Consider the following 17,122-nt stretch of genomic DNA (forward strand, 5'->3'; position numbering starts at 1 on the left):
TCTACAAATCCCATTTCCATAACCCCCCCCCCCCCCTCGGCGACCCCGGCCCACGTCGCTCCAGTTGCTCACCAAGGTTAAAAAAAAGTTGTTGAAATCCCTAGATATGGAATTCCCAAATTCTTAAACAAAAACCCTAACCCTAGCCCCACCCCCAATTTATCCTTTCAGATCTTTCATACAAACCCAATTTTTTTTAATTCGATTCAGTCTCTTATTTTGCCAGAGGCCAAGCAATCAAAGCCCTTAAATTGCCTCCTTTAATCATCTACACCCTAAAGAATTTGTAAGCTCTCTTCCTCTTTTTTCCCCCTTTTCCCCGTAAATCATCTTTCGTTTGGACACGATTAATATGAAGTTTTCAATCTTATCGGTATTAGAAGATTGTATGGCGAGAAGTAGTTGAGAATTAGGGACGAAACAAGTAGAGAAAGGTAAAGAACACAGTATTTTAGCAATATTTGTATATACATCATATACAGGGGCAAATTTTTTTATGATCATTATATATAGAGAGGGGAGGGTGTAGTAGGAAGACATGGGGAGCTCGGAAACAGAAGAAGGAATACTTGATTGTGGTGCTGGGTGCATTGTTTGGGTCCGGAGGCGAAATGGGTCATGGTGGCCAGGTAAAATTCTCGGTCCAGATGAGCTTTCAACTTCACATGTGATGACACCACGATCTGGAACTGCAGTGAAGCTTCTCGGAAGGGATGATGCTAGTGTGTAAGTTTGTTTTTACTGAAATTATATTATTTCTTGAAAAGTTTTGACACTGATTTGTGGAGAAGAGTTGAGGCTCTTATATTTGCTGTGGATGCTTCTTGATTGTGGGGAGCTATAAACAATTCCATTTGTCTTGGTTTATTGTTTTTCACTTTTTCCAAGTGTAAAGATAGAGATATTTTTCAACTTGCATTAACAGGCTTCGGCAGTTTTAGATAATTAGATGAGAATACCCAGTGATTTAAAGAGACCGACGGATTGGGGAAGGTTACTCTGAATAAAAAATGGGCATAATAGTTGTGATTCATGATGGCCTCTCTCAAATCAGTAGCCTTTCATGACATAAACATCCTAGTTTGGCAACTAGGTGACACAACTGAGAAAATCAATATCCTTAGAATTTTTTTTCTTTTTTTGACAATTAACTCATTTTTTGAGTTGCTTTCTATAGTAAGATATCTGTCTGTCAACCATTATGAAACTTACCTGGAAAGTGATTGTTAAGCTGGGAAGAAACTGTGCTATGATGGGTTTGGTGAATACATTAATACTAATAAAATGTTTCTTTCCAATGGCTGGATTATATGGTAAACTATAATTTCTTCGCATATATTTTGTCTGTGCAGACTGTGCAGTCATTCAGGCTCTAAAATATGCAAATGCTTATAGTTTTTGGCTGCAATTATAATTTTTGTTATCATGGTTTTTATGTGTCTTTTTAGGGATTGGTACAATTTGGAGAAGTCAAAGCGTGTGAAGGCTTTCAGATGTGGTGAGTTTGATGACTGTATTGAACGAGCTGAGGCTTCTCTAGGCATGCCTCCAAAGAAAAGAGAGAAATACGCACGTCGTGAAGATGCAATAATTCATGCTCTTGAACTTGAGAGGCAACTGGCAGGGGGCAAAAATGGGAAAACAAGTTATTCATGTAATGATAAAAAATCACCAGATGACAATGTAAGAAGAGATGTAGTGACATCCCCAGAATGCTTCGAATATCAAAATCAAGAACAGTTATCCCTGAAATCTCATAAAGCTTCTGAGAGTTCTGGTCTCCAGCTTAAGGATGAAAATGGAGTCTCCACTCTGTGTGGAGATGTAGGCCCAAAGGGAAACCAACTTAGTGGGGATAATTATTCCATTTTACCTCCTAGAAAGAGAGGTTTGCATGACTTTGGCCTTAGCACAGCCCCTTCAGAGCATAAGCCTCCAGTTGATTCAAGTGGCACTAACAAACCTTTCACTGAGAGCACTGCTCTTCCTGACGAGAGTCCAAACAAAGTAGGCCTCATTAATGCAAACAAAGAGAGTTTATTAGATGAGAAAGCTGTTTCCAAGAAGCGTGATAGACACCATCTTGTTCAAGTATCAAAGAGTACTGAAAAGTTGCCAGTTTCTTATCCTCAGCCTGATAGGAGTAATGTTTTAACCTCTGTATCAGGAGAAGAGCAGTTTGGAGTTGTGTGCCATGCAAAGAAAGGAAGGTATACTTATGGAGCAGATGACTCCAGAGATGGTTTTAATGGTAAGATAAATCTTCCCACTGAAACAGATATCTCAACTTCAAAATTGGAAGGAAGCGACTATCCTCACCCAGATGAGTCATGTGAAGAGAAAACTTCTGAATCTACAGAATGTACTGAAACTGATTCTTGCAGGAGTGACTCTCAGGAATCAGATTCAGATGATGATATAGCAACACTTGCAGGTATGAATTTGCTCATGTTCATTTCTGTTTGACATGTCAGCAATGTGCATGTTAATATAAAAATATAAACTAGTTAACTGAAAATATGCCTTGCTGCCATTTCTTAGTGCGATGGGTACAAGAAGTTTAATCCTTTTTCTTCACTCTCAAATAGCGTTAAGTAATTGATTATAAGAATCTGGCATTTGAAAAATTATTGTCACAACCAAAATTGCTGTTTCATACCAGCCATATTGCAACAAAAGGGAATGGCACTGAGTGTTAACTAGTTGAATTCTGTTCATTGTCCTCTAATTTTGCTTGTTTGATGATGCAGAAGGTGCCGCATCTATAGAATTAAGACCTAAATATTTGGGAAGATCTGAAGCACATGCTGACCATGGAAGCACAAGCAGTGAAGATTCTGATGACTTTTCAGGAGCAGATTCTCATCCTTATCTTAACAATACTGTATCTGCAAGTGTTGGGGTGTCAAAGTGGCTACTCAAAGGGAAAAGGAATAACCGAGGTGTTGTTAAAAGATCTCTGGACACATACGAGGAATATCATTTAAAAAGACCCAGTTATATGACCAATCCTGTGGAAAAGAGAAGTTATGGTGGTACTGAAGCTAATTCATTGATGAAATCTAGGGCAAAGATGGCTGGATATGGATCTAGAGTTGCAGGTACCTGGAATGCTGTCAATTTGGGGGACTTATCTTGGAATGATCAGCATACTAAAGGAGATTGGGCAAACTCTGGAGAGTACCTTGATCCTTTGTATAACTCTCACCATCTTGGTGGGCCAAGAATGCTGATAGATGTGGATTTGAAAGTCCAAGCTGGTTACAAGAGACAGCCTGTACCTTTGATTTCATTAACAAGTAAGAAAAGTGGGCAGGCAATAGTAGGGCACCCTGTCAAAATTGAAGTCCTTGAAAATGGCGCTTTTGAGAGCCTTTATGGTGCAGTTGATGATATATGCCCAGAAACATTAGATGATGCATCACACCAACCCATGTGGAGGACTGCTCGTAGGACAGCTGGTGCCCGAGTTCCACGTCCTCATCTATCATCAATAGAGCGCGACAGAAATGTTAGTAAAGCTAGTTCAACAGGTTTTGGTCAAAAGGCAAGTCCAGTGAGGAAGAGCACCTCCCAACCTCCACTTGAGAAGGCGTTCTCCAAAAGGCCACATAGAAATGGAACCATGTCTTCTAATCAGAAGATAAGAACGCTTTCATCAATTGCCTCGCAACAGAAACAAAGCAGTGATATGAAGCGTAGCTTCAACAGTTTCCAAGTGAATGGGCTACTCAAACAAGAGAGTATGCCCACAGTAGCGTGTATTCCGGTGAAGCTAGTGTTCAGCAGATTAAATGAGGAGTTGGTGGGACGTCATCCATAGAAACAAGCCTGGTCTGGAGTAAGACAATACACAAGTAACTAGTAATACTAACTTGTAATGTGCAAACAATAATATCATGTCTGATAATGCATCCATGACCCATCTATTGTTGGGTCTTTGTTGTCCAATATCTGTATTTAGGCAAATTATTGCATGGACCATGGCACACACAACTGTGTGGACCAAAAATAAAAAGTACATTATTTTTGTACTGAAGGTATATTATTTTTGTACTGAAGGTATATTATTTTTGTACTGTAGGTACATTATTTTAGGGTACATTATTTTTGTACTGAAGGTACATTATTTGATATATACTAAAATAATGCACCCTAAAATAATGTACCTACAGTACAAAAATAATATACCTTCAGTACAAAAATAATGTACTTTTTATTTTTGGTCCACACAGCTGTGTGGACCATGGTCCATGCAATAATGATTGCTGTATTTACTGTGTGGACCATGGTCCATGCAATAATGATTGCTGTATTTATTACCTGTGAACAGGGTGTCAAGTGCCAATTGTTATACCATTGACTAGAGTCCATATTGTATTGTGAATCTTAGTCAAAAAAATTATGTGTTTGCAGTTAACATATTATATACTTGCAGTTAATAATTTATATTGAAGGCAATGGTAACTACTGATACATTACATAGTAACTACAAGCACATAACTGCAATTAACATGTTATGTGTTTGTACTTTGTAGTTACTATGTCATGTGTCAGTAGTTACCATATTGTGTCTTTAATTTATTTACATGCATATAAACTATTAACTGCAGTTTGCAGGGTACATAATATGTTAATTGCAGACAAATAATCTGAAAATTATTTTGAACTAGGATTTACAATACAAGGTAGACTCTGGTTTATTGTATAATTTGCCGTCAAGTGCAGCAGGTTTTGGGTAGGAGATCGTGTAAGGGAACTAAACTACAATGGGGATGACATCTCATCACCTGTATATGTGACTTTTCTTTTTTTTTTTTTTTTTTTTCGGTATTAGGCTCAAGAACAATATGCTTGTATGCACAAAGGATATACAGGTACTTGGGAGTTGGGATTTATCTAGGTTTTTTTTTTTTTCTTAATCTAATACTAGTTTGTCATGACACTCCTGGAGCTACCCTTTCAAGCATGAGGTTGGATAAATTGGTCACTGCTCTATTATGTTGGAGGAGATTACCAAACCCAGCGTAATAATACGCAATGGTTGAAAAACAGGCATGAGAGGTGTATTCGATCAATGATTTTATAGACTTCTAAAATGATATATTACTTTGTAAGACTATAAAAGTCCCTTATGAAAGGGAAGAAATGAAGTGGATCTCCAAGGTTGGTTTGAACTCCCAAGCATTTATTTAATTTAGAAAACGAGAGCCTTACCCGCTGAGCTATAGGGGCATTTATATTCACTGTAGCAGTCCGTTTGGTTCGTTGGAAAATATTTAACGAAAATGAAATTCAAATTTCATAGAAAATAAATTACCATGAAAATAGATTCTATTGTTTGATTGATGGAAAAGAAATTACTGGGGATATGAATTCCATTGTTTGGTTGAGTTTGGAATGGTAAAGAATTATGAATATAAAGACCAATATAGCCCTAAAAAGATGAATGAATAAATAGGTGTCTATGTAATTAAGAAACTTTTATAAGGGTAAAATAGTTCAAGCATGCTATTTTTTTTTCTCAAAGTCTTGTGAAAAAACAAAATCTCACCTCTTTGCAAGGAATTCATTTTCCTCAAATTTAAAGAATTTATTTTTTAATAGAAAATACTTTTCATCCAACCAAATAACATAACACAGCATTTTTTTCTCTTTTTAAAAAAACATTTTCTATATTTTCCATCCAACCAAACACCCCTAATATTTACACACCCCTAATATTTACACATAGTACAGAACATAAATGTTGAATGTAATCGGTTTTCAAGTTCCAAAAAGTGATGACACATGATGGTGGAAATTGAACACGTAACCCCTTGTAATGTTGGATGCCGTGAGCAAATGACAAGCCAATCTGATTGACTTGGATAGCTGTCCATATTTTGTAAAAATCTATTTATTTACTCTCATTTCAGCCCTATAAATACCATCCTCACCTTTTGTAAAAACACACAAAAAAATATATAGACAAAATCCATCTCTTCCTCCTTCAGCTCTATTTATTATTATTATTATTATTATTATTATTCACAACACGTTATCCACACAAGATTTAACTATTACATAGGTAAGCTTTCTTTATATATATTTCATAATATTTTATTCAATATCACAAATATATCAAATCTTACGAATTTTGAATTTATGAGATTTAATATATCTGGAAAAAATTACCTTTGATGAGTATTCGATGATGTGATACATTTAAATGTAAAAGGTCTCGGGGATACTATCAAAGAAGATAATAATGTCCTGATCAAGATCGGGCTAAGGCAATGATTTTCATTTGCCATTATCTTGACCAAGAGTTAAAAGATGAGTATATCACTGTGAAAAAACCTTCTAAACTCTGAAAAAAATTGAAAGAAAGATATGATCACTATAGAGCAGTAATTCTCCCGAAAGTTAGTTATGACTAGTTTCACTTGCGATTGCAAGATTTCGAAACTGTGATCGAATATAATTTTGCTACGTTCAAAATCAGCTATCAGTTGTTATAATGTGGAGACAAAAATTATGACAAAAAATAATCGCAAGTGAAGCCAGTCATAACGGGCTTTCGGGAGAATTAGTGTCCTCTTGTGATCATATCTTTCTTTCAAATTTTTTCAGAGTTCAGAAGGTACTTTCACAATGAGATACTCATCTTTTAACTCTTGGTCAAGATGATGGCGAATGAAAATCATTGCCTTAGCCTAATCTTGCATCAAAGCATTATTATCTTCTTTGATAGTACCACCAAGACCCTTTGCATTCAAATGTATCTCAACATCCAATACTCACGAAAGATAAATTTTTTTTTCAGATATATCAAGACTCACAAATTCAAGATTTGTAAGGTTTGACATATTTGTGATATTGAATAAAATATTATGAAATATATAAAGAAAGCTTACCTATGTAATAGTTGAATCCGAGATTTCATGTTGATAACGTGTTGTGAATAATAATAATAATAATAATAATAATAATAATAATAGCAAAATGGAGCTGAAGGAGGAAGAGATTTGTGTGTGTGTGTGTGTGTATATATTTTTTTTTTGTGTGTTTTTACAAAGAGTGAGGATGAGTGTATTTATAGGGCTAAGATGAGATTAAATAAATAAAGATTTTTACAAGATAAGAACAACTATCCAAGTCACTCAGGACTAAGAGGTTACGTGTTTGATTTTTATCATATATGAGTCAGTCCTTTTTGTAACTTGGTAACTGATTGCATTGAACATTTATGTTCAATATGTTTACATGTAAACATTAACACAAATACCCCTATTGCTTAGTGGGGAAGGTGTTTTTTCTTGTTTTCTAAACTAGATGGTTGGGGTTTTCAAAAAAAAAAAAAAAAAAAAAAAACTAGATGGTTGGGGGTTCAAACCTCAACATCTACTTAGGCTATTCTTGAGTTCTCAGGAATAGTCTAAAGTTGTTATTTTCAATTTTACCCCATGACGTTTTGGGGAAAGATCTTCATTTTTTCAAAATGCCCCTATATTATTAAAAAATATTGTAACTATGAGCAATTAAGACTCCTTAAATGAAGGACCTTTTGACTCTTTAAAGTTTCCTCATCTTGTCATGTTGTTAATTTCAAAAGAGAAGCAATGTTTCTCTTATATAGAGGAGCTCAAATGAGCTCTTCTTCCTGAGTTACCGATGTGGGATAAAAAATTCCTATTTGTGTGTTTTTTAAAAAAAAAATTATTTTATATATAATTTTGTTTTGTATTATTATTATTATTATTATTCCTTTTTTCTTATTATTGTTATTAATATTATTATAAGTTTTATTTTATTATTACATAATAATAATGTTAATATTAATAATAACATGAATGAATGTCTTTATAGGTCATTTTACATGTTAACCGCTAAACTAAACAACTAATTTTACCAAATATTTTTTTACAAACCGTTAATACAATATGTTGGTCAAACCCGCTAATACAATCCGCTATCTGATAACCGCTAACCATTGATTGCCAAACAAACCCATAGGCTATACGATGTCGATATAAACTCTATGTAATTAGAATATTATTATTATTATTATTATTATTATTGTTATTGTTATTATTATTATTATTATTATTATTATTATTATTATTATTTTATTACTATTACTACTACTATATATTTTATAAGGGTATTTATGTCTTTTGAAATATATTTCATTTATATTCCTTAAACCAACCAAACACTGTGATATAATTCCTAAAGTCTATTTCTTCCGCGAACCAAACAATAGAATACAATTCATATTCTATTCCTTGCATATTCCATTTCATATAGAATAGCATTCCTATTACTTCAAACTTCATTCCGTGAACCAAACGTGTGTTGTTATTGATTTAACCAACAAGTCCCTTCATTATGTTATTATCCATATAAAATTTCCTAAGGACCCTCCTTTATCCAAATGTTCAATGGTGATATGGGCCAAGATAGAATTCTGTTCTTTCCAAGATCTTTCAATCAAATCTCTTTTTAAAAATAATCTACTGTTGCTAAGTACCTTGTGGTCTGATGGCATCACGGTTACCATTCCAAATGGAAGGTCTTAGGTTCGAGTCCCATCCCAATGAAGGATATTGGCATTATCATGTTGTTTGAGTAAATACTATGTTTAGGGTTAGATTGTAGTACAAAAAAAAAACTACTCTTTTTAAGATTTCTTCGAGAGTCTCAATGATTTTTAAATCATCAACATAAACAACAATGATAACTAATCTATACCCACATCTCTTTATAAAAACACATAGACAAAGTGGATCATTGATATAACCTTCTTTCAGTAAATATTCACTAAGTCGATTATACCTCATGCGCCCTGATTGTTTTAGTCTATATAAAGATCTTTGTAACTTTATCCAATAAAGTTCTCAAGGACTTGTTTTATGTTTTTTAGGCATTTTCAATCCTTCAGGAATTTTCATATAGATATCATTATCAAGTGAGCCATACAGATAGGATGTTACAACATCCATTAGGTGCATATTTAACCTTTCATGCACAACTAAACTGATGAGGTATCGTAATGTTACATAATCCACTACAGGAGAATATGTTTCATCATAATCGATACCGAGAAGGAAAGCTTTCCTTTCGAAGATGGAATTTACTTCCACCTTCTAGTGGAATGGCTAGTTCCACTGCAAGGTCGAATTATTTCTACCTTTTAGTGGAGTACTGCCTTCGGTCCAACACTCCTCCTTCCTTCAGAAAGAGTGTTTTTTCGCAATCATTATTCCATGGACCATGGTCCACACATTTGTGTGAAGCATAAATAAAAAATATATTTGTAATATACTAAAAGTATATTATTTGTATATGTAAAGTACATAATTTTTTTATATCCTTCGGTATAGCAGGATATCTTGTATAGTGTAGTCCAAGGTCACGATTATACCTTAAATATCTCATAACCTTCACTATTTCCTTACCTTCAAGTGAATATCACCATGGTTACCTGTATATCTATTGAGTTTGTTTTAATATCTGACCTAGTACAACTCATTAGATACATCAAACTACCAATAATCTGAACGTATTTTACTTGAGAAATACACTCTTTGTAATTTTTAGATAGATGAACGTTAGTACCTAACGGTGCCCTAGCCAATTAATTATCATCCTAGTTAAATTTTGCAAGGATTTTATCAATATAATGATATTTGCTTAACACGAGGCTATCCCGTCTTCTAATGATCTTGATGCCAAGAATTTAATCCGCTAATCCCATATCCTTCATGTCAAATCTCGAATTTAACATGTTTTAGATAGACTTGATCATTTGATCATTACTACCAACAATTAGTATATCATCTACGCATAAACAAAGAATGACATAATCGTATATCGTTTCCTTAATAATAATAATAATAATTCTTTCAAAATTAATAATAATAATAATAATAATTCTTTCAAAATTAATAATAATAATAATTCTTTCAAAATAATAATGATAATAATTCTTTCATTTTTTAAAAAAAAAAAAAAACAAAAAAGTATGAGAGGAGGGACAAAATTCTTTACAACAACAAAATTACCCATCCTCTCCATTAAATTGCAATTCATGGGAAGTACCCCATGAATTGCAATTCATCATTTGGAGGAAATTGCTTGCAATTCCTCGAATTGAAATTCCCTCCAACACAACAATGTAGTTTGAAAACAATCCCCCAAACTGCACTCAACCAAATAATCCGAGTTATGAAAATAGTCAAGCATAGCAGCTGATCGATAATGATGTTTGCTTAATCTAATTTAATTTACCGTTAACACAACTTTTGTCACGTTACAATTAGATTTTGCTCACCCCTTTTCCTGTAATGAATGAGTCAGAATATGCATACATCCTTCTATCAAATAAAGCCATAAGATTTCGGCCAATCAAATGGCTCCATTTTCCCGCCCATTTTAAAATACGCCTCCATTTTCCCGCCCATTTTAAAATACGCCGTTTTGGTATTGGCTTTACGATTTCGTGTAGTTTTCCCGCTCATGTTTACGTACGGTTTTGGCGTTAATCAATTACTAACAATTAGTATCAATAGTATCAATTAGTATTTAAGTTTGACTTAATTACTACCATCTTTTCAGCTTCCCAATTTATGGGAAGTTGTTATAAATAAATTACAGTTCTCATATATCAAGGCAATCCATCAGACTCAAACTACATAAATACCATATTGATATTACATACATCACATACATTACATAAACCCTAATCGATTTCGAATTTCAAAATGCAGGCATGCGTATTAATCACCATGTCGTTTCGTTTATCGGTGTCTTGATAGGTTGCATCTTATGGTAATTGTTCGGCCCACCAAATCCTTCTATAAAACACCTTCTTCAACCCTTGCAAGTCAATTTAGTCCTGTGCATACAAGGAGAGCTATCCGAGTTCGGCTGGTCCGAGTTGAAGCACCACAAGCAAGAGCAAAGAATGCATTTTTTCACGACAGAGGTAATGTTAATATCACATTTTCACATGTATTATTTCTGTATCCTTATGATCTATATTGTTTTTTTTTTCTTGAAAAAAGAATAAGCTTGAGAAACTGCAAAACATTAGATATTGACTGCCCATAAAAAATTTCTATTTATGGTCCTCTACGTTACAAATCATGAATAAGATATCTAAATTTTCCTAAAGATACATGGTTACCTTTAAATCTTTCAGGGAGTACTCTAATATCTTTTATTTTTGTTCTCATAGTTTTCTCTTTTGAATCAAAAGTCAGTTTATTTTGTATTTAGTCAGGAAATAAGAATGAAAATGATAGAAGGGATAAGTACCATTCTGGGAAAGAGAAAGGAGAGAAAGAAGCTTTAAGGCACAATGAAAAAATACCCGTTGTTATAGCTTTAAACTTCTTATAATGCATTGACTTTGTCTATATTTTTTGATGATTTTGAGCTCTGCTTTCCATATGTGACTCACTGCACAATGGAGGAAAATGGTGAAGCTGCATAGGGCATGTTAGGAAAACATTCATGATGAAGTAGACAATAGCTTAAAGATTAAGTTGTGTTGAGGCTAAGGATTGAGAACACCTGCACATTTGGTAAGCTTTGTATCTTCTTTTTAACTTTTTATTTTTTTAAAAAATAGCATTCTAGAAACATTGTTCTTGCATTTTTTGGGCACTATTTAATTTCTGAAGCATTTGGTATTTATTTGTAACAAACAAAACTTCCTGATGGCAAACTTTACAGATTGTAGCTGATATGAATTGTGAGCTAAAAATCAGTTTTGGGTCTAATCACATGCCTGTTTTCCTAAACTTGTGTTCTAGCTAGACCTTAAACTGCACTGTTTGTAGAACTGGGTATGTTTTTTTTTGCAGGAATCAAGATATGCAAGTCTAATGGTATTGTAATCAAGATAGCAAGATTGAAGGTTGAAGATTGAATCAAACTATCAGTCAATTACATTGCTTTGAATTGCATAATACATTTTCTTACAATCACTGCCAACACCTTTATACATGTGAAGCAGGAGGAAGAAATATACTGTCACAAAGTTACGAAGTGTAAGAAATTCCTGTAACAAAATTATTGTTTTCATATTTTCACAATATTATCACCTTGAACTTTTAATGTTCTCTATTTGTTTTATATCTTTTCTTAGCATTGTAATTGAATGATCCTAATCACAGACATGTAGTGGAAAATTAATAGCAAGCAGATAACAAGACTCAAGATTAAATCAGGACCAGGGAAATTCCTTACTGATGACATAATGTTCATCCTATCAGAAATGTCAGGCACAGACAGAAAGTTTGGTGGAACAGGCATGGATTCTAGGACATTACCAGCTTGTGGATAGTATCCCTTAGCTGAAAGCTTTCTTCTGGTGTCTTCAGGTATTTTTTTTAGTATTTCCATTGCATGCGTGGAATAAAATAAAATTAGAAAAGTACCGTTAGATTAGAAGTAAACAATAATAAGATAGGTAATATGAATTGTACAGTTAGATTAGAAGTAAACAATTACAAGAAAACAGAAGGCCTATCCATTATTTGGGTTCATATACATTAATAAGATAGGAAGATGACACATCACTGTTGAACTGCTGGAAGATGATGAGGTGACATTTTATTCCACTTTCTTTCTTTCTCTGTCATCTACCTGATTTGAAATTTGGTTTTCTAACTTAATTGTATTTCAATTAGAATGTTTTTTTTTTTCTAATGTTGGTGTATTAAAGGAAATGTTTGGTTTGTCATCTACCTGATTTGAAAAGGCCAGTTTGGGTATTAAAGGAAATGTTGGTGATGCAATAAAGAATGTCTAATGGATGAGTTCTCCTCAACGCAAAGCTCAAAGAAGATCAAAGTGCTTGAAGTCCATGTTTTTTCGGTCAAGACATTCTTGCCCTTGAGGCATTTGATTGTTGACACATTGTTTGTTTAGTTTGTTGATGCCCTATCTTTTTGTTTAGTTTATTTCCTATATTATTTCAAATAAGGAATAAGAGAAGTACATGATGAAAATAAGTCAGGCAAGTGTAATTTCCAATTCAAACACAGATTGCTAACATATATTTTCAAGCTTGAATCACAAAAGGTTTTCAGTTCCAAGCAAACCAGTCAAAATTTGATTGCAGTACAAAAAATCATGAAAAGCTCAAGAGAGCAGTTACCAAGAGGAAGAACAATACAAATTTAGCCTAGCCTCCTGTCTGGGACAGAGCTTGATGTATGTATGTGCCTAGAATATTCTTTGTATCTTAGTTGGTGCAAGAATTGAAGCTAAGTATTTATCATTTTTATTTGTTATACAGGTCTATCTTTCTATTTCTGACTATGCAAAATTGTTATATGTAGTGTTAATTTGCTTACCAGAGAAATGTACAAAATTTACTCAAAATATATATATTGGTAACATTTACTTAAGTAAAAATTCTGCCAATTCTGCCATTCTCCCTTAAGTTTAGTCCTAAATCTTTACTGAATTGAGACTTTATTTTACATACCATAGTTTTAGGAGTCAAGGAGTTAACAGTCAAGGAGTTAATAAAGATGGAGAGGATAAACAGATTCCCTTAATCAATACAGATTGCATTATGAGCATTAGATGAAAGTTCACATAATCCACATAAATTGAAAATATAAAGTTTCTCAAATAATGTAATTTTGCTAACTTTTCTATCAATTAGAACAATAGAAGATAAACCTAAGGCATCAGAATGATGCTATTTTCATCATCTGCCATCAACTATTTAAATTAAGGCAGCATACTATATTATGTGTGTATACAGAATGCATGGTGCCTCTGCCAAACAATTAGAAATAAATTGAGTGGCATTATAATCCAATGGCATTATAATCCAACACAAGATTTAGCCAGAGATCAGGAGCAATAATGATAGGCATGTAAACATTGCATCACATGCAACAACAAAAACATGGGCCCATCACCACAGCCTTCTTGCCCATTATTTCCACATCAGACCTAAGCAGTAATTCAATGCAAATTCAATGCAGCTCATGTACAAAGGGTCTTTTCTAAGCATAAAACTGTGTTTTTCACTTATCACTTTAGTTTAATTTGAAAAAAGAAAAAAACTGAAAAAAAAAACAAACTTTTACAAAATATGATGGCAAATGGTGTGATGCACGGCCATAATTTCAAATGACGCAATCAAGTACCATACCTACACTAAAAAATAGATGAAGAGTCTCTTGGATAGATAAAACATACACAGTATTGAGAAATTAAAAAATCAAGCAAACAAGATTAATGTCACATAAATTTCTTTGAAAAAAAAAAAACAAATTTGGCTAAGAACATAATTTTCAGCTCTATCAGTCAATCATATTTATTATTTTGAAGTTAAACTGCAATTTATTTGTTCACACTTCTGTTTGCCCTCAGAATGTATTCATCATATAGTACACAGATTTTTAGAAATTCAAGCAAATATGAGCATGATAACTATTTTCATTACATGCCATTAATATAATGAAGAGATGAAGAAATTAACAGCATCATGTGTTATAGTACATAAGTGAAAATCAAGCAACAACAACAAAGGTATTTATTCTGTACTCCAAATATTATCAATGTTTTCTCTATATACACTTTATTCAAATAAACAGGAATAAATAAAAACTCACCTTTCTTCGAATTTATGCACTGAGCTTTCCAATCTTCATATGTTAGAAAAGTAAAGAAAATAACCAAAGTTAGAACTCTTTTAGGTAAACACATAAATTAAACACTCTAGATCTAAAAAATATACCAGACGATAATAACCTACCACATAACCATTTCTGATACTAATCGTAAGCCTAACTATAGGTAAACAAATAAATTCAAAAATGTAGATCTACACCACTTTACAGTACATGGAACTCACCATTTCTATAGGTAAACAAATCAATTAAAAAATGGAGATCTACACCACTTTACAGTACACTTGGCATTACACCATTTGTATAGGTAAACAAATCAGTTCAAAAATGTAGATCTACACCACTAAACAGTACATGCAACTCACCATTTCTATAAAATAAAATAAATAAATAAATAAAAGCCCTAGATAGACGATTGCGTCATTTTAACCCTTCATTTTTCAAGATATCAGTACAAAACTCTCTCTCAGTTAATAAATTGCATAAAATTGAACACATTATCACTAATTGTTAGCATCAATTCAACTAATTACATGCAAAAACAAGTACACAAACAGTAGAAACTAAAACATACCTAGCTTCACTTCTAGCGAAGAGAGTATTGTCTACAAATTGATAGTGATTTGATTTCCGGTAACCAACACTCACGATCGAAAAATACAGGGAGAGACATAGCGTCGAGGAGATAGAGAGACAAGTGAGGATGATCTTCAATCGGAAAATAGAGAGAGAGGCATAGCGACGGAGAGATACAGACAGAAGTGAGGTGAGATGGGGAAATGGGGAAATGCCGAAATGGGGATGACTGATGCGGATAGTCTACACCTTGCTGCTTTTTTTTTTTTTTTTCGTTTTGTTTTTTTTTTTTTTTGGTGTTTTTCCTATTATTATTATTACTCCGTATTACATTATTATATTATTACATTATTAATAATTATATTAGTAATTAGATACTTATATTATTTGTATTAACTTTATTAGATTACATTATATAATTAGATAAGTATATTATTATTAATAAATTTATTATTTAGTATTATTAACATTTATTATGCATGGTATGACTAATTTTTACTTTTCATATAATATATAAATAAATTTATTTTAATTATATAGTATATTAAATAAATTTATATATATATATATATATATATATATATATATATATAATATAAATATTTGTAATCATTTTCTACAGAAGTTGTAATCATGTAGGGACAACATGCCATTGAAGCTAAAGTCATTCGTGGACAATATCCACGGACAAATGTATTGATCCCACGTTTGGCATTGATTTTTTCATATCCAAGACTTCCTTCTAAGTTTCAAAAGAAACAATTTTCTGTGATGTTGTTATATTCAATGACAATCAACAAAAGCTGTATGTGTCAATTTCGCGAGTTAGTAATACTGATAGGCTAAAAATTATAATTTGTGGTGAAAATAGAGGTTTTTAAACTGTACTCAAAATGTGGTGTACAAAGAAATATTCAATAATTTGTAATCGTATATCAATAATAATAAAATTGGTGAATTTGGTACTTTAGTGGCTACCCAAAATACAAACTACACTAATGATAATTAAATATTTCACGGTACAATTATTTACTTTACTGTAAATTAATTTGTTTATATTGTTCGTAGTATCCCTTTATGGACCTCTAACAACATTTTCTCATCAATCAACAAGAATTTGTGAATCATTCTTCAAAAAACAAAAATTGAGAATTAATACAACTGCGGAGACCTTTTGCTAATTTGACTAATGGTAACTCATTTTATTCATTATGTTGTTGATTAATTGAATGATAAATTATTATTATTTATAAAATGTTCTTTTTGTGCTTTATGCATTTTAAATAATTAATCTTTCATATTCATTATTTTTTTTTTCTTTAAAATCCGGATAGGATCAAATTCTCAACTAAGAACAACAAATGTTGGTCATTCAAATAACTCTACCACAAAACTGTTTAACAAATGTTCAATTACAGGATCTTCCTAATTTGATTAATGGTAATTTTTTCATTTGTTTTCTGTTTTCTAATTTATTAAATTGATAATTATATCTTTATGGTACTAATCATACTGTTCTCAATTAATAGTTACAAACAAGTATATCTCAATCCACGGTGATTAACCGTATGAATTTTGATTCTTTTGAGAGCAAATTACCTAGGAGTAACCAGTGACACGGTAATTGATGAACACACCTTTGTTCATTTAATCGTTATAATACGTTGTAGCAAAATTGTTAATGTTTCTTATCAATTTGGTTGGTTAGGTACTTTTTCAAGTTCAGTACTGATATAAGGGTGCAAGGACAATAAACAAAAGCCAATGACAAACTTTGTCACAGGTTTGGCTATTATTAAAAAACCTATTTTTAACCCTGGATAGTTATATATGGCAATTTCACGGGTCTGTACTCAAAATGTGGTGTACAAAGAAATATTCAATAATTTGAAAAGTTA

The 17,122-nt window shown here is 32.5% G+C and overlaps 1 protein-coding gene and 1 long non-coding RNA gene across 4 annotated transcripts; one reads left to right on the forward strand and one right to left on the reverse strand.

Annotated features, from left to right (window-relative positions):
• The first annotated feature begins 99 nt into the window (after nt 1-99).
• Nucleotides 100-4,034, forward strand: LOC116013463 (uncharacterized protein At1g51745-like). 2 transcript variants are annotated; one of them, XM_031253241.1, is made up of 3 exons: nt 100-726; nt 1,449-2,434; nt 2,754-4,034. In XM_031253241.1, exons 1-3 carry the CDS (start codon nt 539-541, stop codon nt 3,821-3,823), a joined length of 2,244 nt encoding a protein of 747 aa, XP_031109101.1. In that variant the 5' UTR covers nt 100-538; the 3' UTR covers nt 3,824-4,034. The 2 variants fall into 2 exon arrangements, with proteins under 2 accessions (XP_031109101.1, XP_031109100.1); XM_031253240.1 differs by having other exon boundaries at nt 101-726; nt 2,751-4,034.
• Nucleotides 4,035-10,627: 6,593 nt separating this feature from the next.
• On the reverse strand, nt 10,628-15,464 carry LOC116013578. Of its 2 annotated transcripts, XR_004097265.1 has the most exons (5): nt 15,223-15,464; nt 14,631-14,663; nt 12,324-12,368; nt 11,360-11,448; nt 10,628-10,914 (listed from the first exon to the last, which is right to left on the reverse strand). It is a non-coding gene; the product is annotated as an uncharacterized LOC116013578 (long non-coding RNA). The 2 variants fall into 2 exon arrangements; XR_004097264.1 differs by lacking the exons at nt 12,324-12,368; nt 14,631-14,663; nt 15,223-15,464 and having other exon boundaries at nt 11,360-12,211.
• Between the last annotated feature and the right edge of the window lie 1,658 nt (nt 15,465-17,122).

This window comes from Ipomoea triloba, chromosome 3, assembly GCF_003576645.1.
Source record: "Ipomoea triloba cultivar NCNSP0323 chromosome 3, ASM357664v1".
NCBI lineage: Eukaryota > Viridiplantae > Streptophyta > Magnoliopsida > Solanales > Convolvulaceae > Ipomoea > Ipomoea triloba.